The sequence below is a fragment of the Numida meleagris genome, chromosome 2 (genome assembly GCF_002078875.1).
Source record: "Numida meleagris isolate 19003 breed g44 Domestic line chromosome 2, NumMel1.0, whole genome shotgun sequence".
Classification (NCBI taxonomy): domain Eukaryota; kingdom Metazoa; phylum Chordata; class Aves; order Galliformes; family Numididae; genus Numida; species Numida meleagris.
The window spans coordinates 60,731,529-60,738,868 of NC_034410.1; the positions used below are offsets into that span (position 1 = coordinate 60,731,529).

The window sequence follows — 7,340 nt, forward strand, 5'->3', positions numbered from 1 at the left end:
AATTAACAATGAACGGTTTACAACATTCAAGCCTAGGATAATAGAATTGCATTGAGGATAAAAACAGGCATCAGAAAATTAGAAGAAAAACTGTACTTACCTTGTTCTTTATGCTTTGCTCATCCAGTAAGATCCATCTGATAGAAACAAGTTCCATTTTCGCATCACTCACAGATTCTTAGAGCTTGCCTAGGAAAGAAGCTAGGCACAAAGACCCAGCTTGGCTTTCACACCCCCCCCCCCAGAGCCTCTTCTGTGCAGCTTGCTTGCCTTTGAGTCCTTCCCTCCCACCTGCCCTTGGTGGCAGCCACCTGCCAGCAATTTCCTGCTTAGCCCTGTTTTGCCATCACTGGAGGCAGCTCTGGCAGAAAGCAAATCTTGCCAGCATAAAGGATAAAAGAATAGCGAAAAGGCACCTCACCAGTCTCTAAGCAAATTGCTAGCCCATGAGAAAGCAGGAATATTTGTTTCTATCAGCACAGGCAGCTTCCAAGTCCCTGGACAGAGCCTTTTCTGTGCATTACGCCTTGCAGCCCATTTGAGTACATGGTCACACACACACATCATGGGGATGAGAGCTTATCACTCCCTTTTTCACTCTCATTAGAGGCAGGCTGAAGGTGTGAACCAAGCACTGCGTGGTAAAGATGTGCTTAATACAGGGAGTGCTGGGGAGCCTGGAAGAACTGTGCCAACCATTGGAGACACACTGTTGCATCTCAAACAGACACGTTGGTCTATGATAGTACCGACTCTGTACCTGAACCATACTAATCATAGAATCACAGAATGGTTTGGGTAGTAGGGAACCCTAAAACCCACCCAGTTCCAATCCCCTGCCTTGGGCAGGACTGCCCCCCACCAGCTCAGGCTGCCCAGGGCCGCAACCAACCTGGCCTTGAGTGCATCCAGGGATGGAGCACCCACAGCTTCTCTGGGCAGCCTGTGCCACTGCCTCACCGCCCTCTGAGTAAAGAATTTCTAGGGAGTGATTGAGGACCATTTCACAGCAAAGCTAGGGAGTGATTGAGGACCATTTCACAGCAAAGCTAGCTGAACTGGCTTAACTCTCCCCCCTAGAAGAGAATATGAGCCGAGGACTTTTTGCATATGTAAGGTGTTTTACAGCTCCAGATAGTCATTTCTGTCCTTCAGTCGAACTACATTAACGGACCAAGTGGGAGCCCCCAGTTTGCTTTAGCACAAACTCAGCTGTCACTGCTCAAATCGGACAAGCCCCTGCAGCAAACTGGGAGCGTTAATACATTCATGTAGTTCAGCTGCACACATGAGCTGGGATGTGGTACTAAAGCAGATGGATAATGGGATATCCTCTGCCCATCCTGTTTGCTCTGCAGCATTGCTAGATCTGCCTACATCCTGACGTGCTCCCTCTCCTTCCTCTTCAACCCTTGCAAAAAAAAAAAAAAAAGTTTTGGGTTAAATTTTCTGTTCCACTGAAGCTTGAATAGACATTTATCACAATGGGGAGAAGGCATAATGTACTGCTTTCCCAGTGTATTTCCTCCCTGCATCGCAATGGCAGCACAAGAAGGGCTCTGTGAATCATGGCATGTGAGACTTCAGACATACCTGGCACTCATCCTTCCTTTGCAATTTTTCCACATCTGAACTTCATTCCTTAGCTAGGCTGAAGGATGCGTATCCTGCTTCTTGTAGATGGGAAAACAAAGCAGATGGTCTCAGTCTGTGGGACAGGTGTCCACATCAAAAAACTGTCACCATACTTGACACCTTCTCAGCCCTACCGGCCACGATCCTCCAGAAAAGAGAAACATACCTTTCAATTTTGCATATATTTACATTTTTTTGCATGAATTCAGGAACCTGCTGAGCACAAGCACACGCCTTCCTGTTTTTAAAGTTGCACTGTAGCAAATCCATCAAAAAGACTGGTGTGAAGATAACTTGTTAAGTGCTGAATGCCAGGTGCCTTTGATATGCAAATCAATAATAAAAAGGGCCCCTCCATGCCATACTCCTATTCTGCTCCTGCCTTTTGTTGCAGGGATGAGTCTTAATACGTCTTAATGAGCTTCAGAGCTCCTGAATCATAAAATCATTAAGGTTGGAAAAGACCACTGAGATTATCAAGTCCAACCACCAACCCATCCCACCATGCCCTCTAACCACGTCCCTCTGTGTCACATCCACATGTTTTTTGGACACCTCCAGGGACAGTGACTCCACCACCTCCCTGGGCAGCCTGTGCCAGTGCCTCATCACTCTTCTGAGAATAATTTTTTTCCTAATATCCAACCTGAGGGATGTAACTTGAAGCTGTTACCTCTCATCCCACACTGCTCCTCATTAGACTGTCTGTGAAGGCAACTGAACGCTGTTTTCTGCTGGATTTCCTTGGAAATGGCCAATGGCCTTGTCAGCATCGAAAAACATATTCCTTTTTCTTTTCCTACACTATTTTTTTCAGGTTTTCTCCTCCAACCTCAAACAACCACAAAAACATCGACATCTACATCTTCCCAAATGAGTCAGAAATACCTTATTTGGGCTGGAATGCTTGGGGTATTGGGATGTGGGTAGGCTGAACTAGGGGAGAAGTCAATGAAGTCCTATTGAGAGGGCTGTTTCCCAACATACTTGCAAATTGCTGCCTGAGTTCATAGCAAATCAACCCACATGGAGTCTTATGTCCAGTATCAGGGGGAAAAGAAAAAAAAAAAAACAACTCAAAACACAGCAGATTGCTCAGTGCTCCCTCTAGGGCAACTGGAAGTACAAAAAGACATAATTTCATGCAATGTGCTTGGCCAAAGCCAAGCTCTGCCCAACGAAAGCCTTTGCAGGGGTGAGAGGAGCACCCCATTGCCACATGCTGCAGGGCCTGAGCATGATAAAACACCCACATGGCAATTACTGCTGGCAGCACTGCGATTACAGGGGCCCAGATAGCAAGTGCTGGGTGTAATATCCAGCGCTAATCAGGGCATTTTGGTAAGACAAGAGGAGAAGGAAAAAATGAGCATTTCCATGAGATCTCCAGTCTGGGGTATGGTGAGTGCCAGTTCTGCTCCCCTTTACCCTGGCTGGTTGCATTGTGGAAGAGGCTGTCTGGAGGTGGATGGCAGCACATAGGAGAAACAGATGGGCAAGGAGCCCTTCTCAGTGCTCTGGGGCTCTCACACACGCCCTTGCCCCATGTCTCCATCTCCGCCTAGGTTTCATTTGTGAAGGGCTCCAGCTGCACATGGCAGCGTGGAAGAGGCTGAGCCTTTTCCCATAAAAAATGTCAACACTCTGTTTTTCAACTCAGAGAACCTTTGCCTACTAATCCTTGCGGCTTCCCTCCCACCTCCCCAGCCTATTAACAACTCGGTTTCTCTTTCACTGAGCACTGTGCTTCCCTTTGGCAGAAGGGAAAGCAGTCACAAAGGCTGCTCAAAATGAGCCAGAGATGTGCCTACACCTGGAGCGACAAGCGAACAGAATGATGCTTGTTTTCACTCACTTGTTTGCACCACATTCAGTTACACAAAATCAGTAGCAAAGCTCCCTCCAGACTTTTGCATTAAAAAAAAAAAAACACAAAAAAACTTATGTAACTCTGCAACTAATCTTTGCTAATCTTGAGCAAGGCATTTAAATCCAGGGAGTAAGCCTATTCTTCCTCCTGCTCCGTCCCCCTCCAGCCTCTCTTTGCAGTAAAAAGGGGAAAAAACAGAAGCAAGGTTCACAGCTTTGTGCATATTCCTACCAACGCGATAAAGTGGCACAGGAGCCCGAGTCTGCTCAGAGGCAACAATCCCTCCCGCCCTGCTGCCTCCCATGCACAGCCACTGAGGGCCTTAAAAGCAAAGCTGCTTTCAGACCGATTACCACTTGCTTTTTGCTAAAGCATGGAAATCTCTACTCTCGCAGCATACCATTGCCTTGTTCTTGTCTGGTATTTTTTTGTCCTCTATTCACTCACACATCTAAGAACAGAAGAGCGGCCATCTGAAGTGTTCCTTTATGGCGGGCAGTGGAAATATTTGACAGTCCTCAATCTGGTAAGCAAATTGTGTTGTACAGTGATACCAATATGTCTATTTGTTTGTCTGCCGTCTGTGCCTCAAGACATATGCAGCTGGTGGATTTGCTGCTGTTAAACTGCTTCCTTTAACGGTTTATAGCCCAAAGGGAGCTCAGTGAGTGCCTGTGCTTGTGCAGTGAAATGTAGTCACAGGTTTTATGCAGAAGGAGCATTGGCTGGCAAGCTGCTTGGCTTCCGAAGAGTAAGTACTCCACAGCAAGCTGCCTCTTTGTGAAAGATGAGCTACCAGAGAGAAGGGGGGCACGAAGTAGAGTATGTCCAGCCAGGACATGCAGGACTGATGCACGCAATCTAACTCTTCATTAACAGTTAAGCAGCAGCAATGCACGTTATCATGCTGCTTGCAATTTTACTTCCACTCTTTAGTAGGTTGCATTTCCTGTAAATTCAAGAAAGGGCGAAACAAAGCATGGCGTGGTGCTAATTCAAGCATTCAGAGTTTGAGAATCGGTTTAGAACATAAGAGGAAGAAATTCCAGCCTACAGAGAGGTGCTTGTGACATTATTACATGTGTTTTAATAGTGCTGTCAACTGTTTGCTGCATTTCCTAAAATGACACTGAAAAATGTAGGCTATAACGTGTTCTGGTTCTCCTATTATGCTAACAATATATGAGGTAGACATCAAATGAAAGTGCATGAGATATTTTGAGGTTAAGCACTTGTTCACAGTCCAAGAGGTTCACCAATGACTCGTGGTGATAGTGGCAGTGGGGTGGAAAAAGCCAAGCACAGGGAGAGGGTTCCTGCAAGTGACAGATTTCAGCTAACCTGAAGGTGACCGAGGGGATGGAGGTCCCTTTGGTCTTTTGTCCATTCTGTGTGACCGTCAGAGTAAAATATCGGTGGGAAGCCTGGTCCTGGGTGTATTTATATTTAATTTTACTCTTCAGAAGGAGACACCCCACTAAAGAGTTCATTGGAAGCCTATGGTGTCCCCAGCTCCAAGCAGGGCCTTTGGACACCCTCAGAGATTTGGGAAATTTAGGTCCCTTCCAGCCTCACCCTTTCTGCTATTCAAGGAAATATTTGCAATCAAGTGAATGGCTCACAAAGTGGCTGACACCAGCCTGGGCTTCAAGGAGCCACAGCATCCTTGTCAGTGGGCAAGCACCAAGTGGAAGGCTGAGGGCATATGTATTGTTTCTGTCAGGACGACATACACATGGTTTGTTGCTGACTTCATGTCAGTACACTTAGGCTTTTTGTGAAACTTTCTATTTATATTATTTTATTTTATGTTTATTTATTTATTTATTTTTCCTGAAATGCCAGCATTCAAATGGTCAGGATTCAACTACCTTATGGATACTCAGTATCTCATGCTGGGACATCTATCTGTCAGTAGACTAAAACATCTCTAGTCAAGTCCTGGACAAGCTGCTCCCTGTGTGCCCAGCTCCTCTCTGTGGTTTTTTGGAGTAAAGCTGTCCCCAGTAAAGCAACAGCCATGCCGTCAGTCAAAACAGCACATCCATCCTGCATCCCCAGGCACAGTTATAATGAGATCTACCACCCAGTATGCCACAAAGCCCTAAAGCATCAGATTCAGAGGAGAAAACAAGTGCCTCTCTCCCAGCATTTAGGGAAGCAGAAATATCCATTGGAATGACTGTTTAGCTTCCCTTGAACTTAGCATCCAGTGGTTGACCACAGAAAGGCTACATGCGCAAAGACAAGACTATGTGTAGGTGCAAAATGATCTTTCCACACTTCTGCCCTCTCAGCTTGCATTCCAATGGCATTCAGGCTTACCTAACCAGAAGGTAAACCCAGGCTGAGATAGCTAGTACTTATTCAAAGCCTACCTTTCATCTGTATAAACAAAAATTATACCTGTTTATACTTCTAGTAGCTTCCATGTCCCATGGCAGTGAGTTCCACAATACAACGGTGCCTTGTGTGAAAGAGCAATTCATTTTGAAAGAGCTTTTCATTTTCACCGTGAATCAGGTGCCCATTTACTGCTATGTTACAATTTAATTGTCCATCCTTGTTCGCTTTCTCTTTGCTACTCATTACAGACCTCTACGAGATTTCTTCCCCCCCCCCCCGGTTATTCATTTCTTCAAGCTGAAAGTGTCGGTCTTTTTCATCTCTCTTCACAAAGGGCCACTTCTTTCATTAAAGCTTCCTTGTTGCCCTTCTCCTTACACTTTGTAGTTCTAGGAAATGGTAAGTAGGACAGGCTGCAGTGGTCGAGCTCTGAGCATATTGCACACATTTATACGGTGGCCTAAAGGTGTTTCCCAGCCTGTTTGTTTCTTAAAAAGCCTTGGCTTTCCATTTCTTTTTCTGATGACCATTGAGCAAGGAGCCAGCAGTGTAAGGCAGCTGTCCACACTGAGCCCCAAGTTTCTTCCCTGACCAGCCATAGCTAATTTAGAGTTCACCATTTCAAAACATATAACTGAAGGTGTTTTTGTCTTCGAATGCTCTGCACTGCATTTACCAACACTGATTTTTGCCTTTCTATTTGATCTCTCAGGCACTCAGTGTCCTGAGGTTCTTTGGCAAATTCAGTCAGGATTAGCTTCGACAGTAGAAAAAAAAGACTTACAAAGCTTTGCCATCTCCACATTCACTCCCTTCCCCAGCTCCTTTATGAATCTGCTGAGCAGCTCAGGTCCCACTAAATCTCTGTGAGTGGAGACCCTTGCTCCGCTTCTCCAGTCTTTCATCTCCTGTCTTTAACCACACACTGATCTGGTAGAACTCTACGATGAAGCTGTCAGCCAGCAGGGAGGTAGTGAGGAGCCTTGCTCTGACACAGAAAACGTGGCAATAGTGCAGGGAGCAAAAAATTCTTCTTCATGGTTGACAGCCCTCCTGCCCCAGAGACACCCCAACTCTGCTGCATGGGATGGCGCCCACCTCTCAGGTGCACGTCCCCAGCACTGCATTTCCTCACATCCCCTGAAACTCAATGATTGCTCAGATAGCTCCTTCTCTACACCAGTGCCCATAAACAACCACTGTGCTGTGTTCCTGCATGACTGGGAATAGGCCCAGCAGTGCCTCGGGGTGCCAGAAAGCACAGTGCCATGGAAGAGGTGAGAGGCTTTCCAGCATGCTGTGCTGATGCAGAGGAGCCACCATGCTGAGCTGTACCCTTGAAGCTTTCCCCAGAGCCATGAAGAGCACTGGTTCAGCTCTTCTATCTCTTTCCTGCCAGGCTGTGGTTGCCTGGCTTCTGGCACCACTTGGAAACTTTCCCAAAAAATTTCTCCTAGCAGTTTGGAATTGCGTCTTAAAAAGGCAATAA

General features: G+C 46.2%; 1 protein-coding gene across 1 annotated transcript in view; it reads left to right on the top strand.

Moving 5' to 3' along the window:
* The window catches only part of ADTRP (androgen dependent TFPI regulating protein), a 30,801-nt gene continuing 27,176 nt past the window's right edge, over positions 3,716 to 7,340 (top strand). Inside the window, exon 1 of the mRNA XM_021388355.1 lies at positions 3,716 to 4,031. Coding sequence (XP_021244030.1) covers positions 3,879 to 4,031 — 153 coding nt within the window. The 5' untranslated portion in view covers positions 3,716 to 3,878. The remainder of the gene's footprint in view (positions 4,032 to 7,340) is intronic.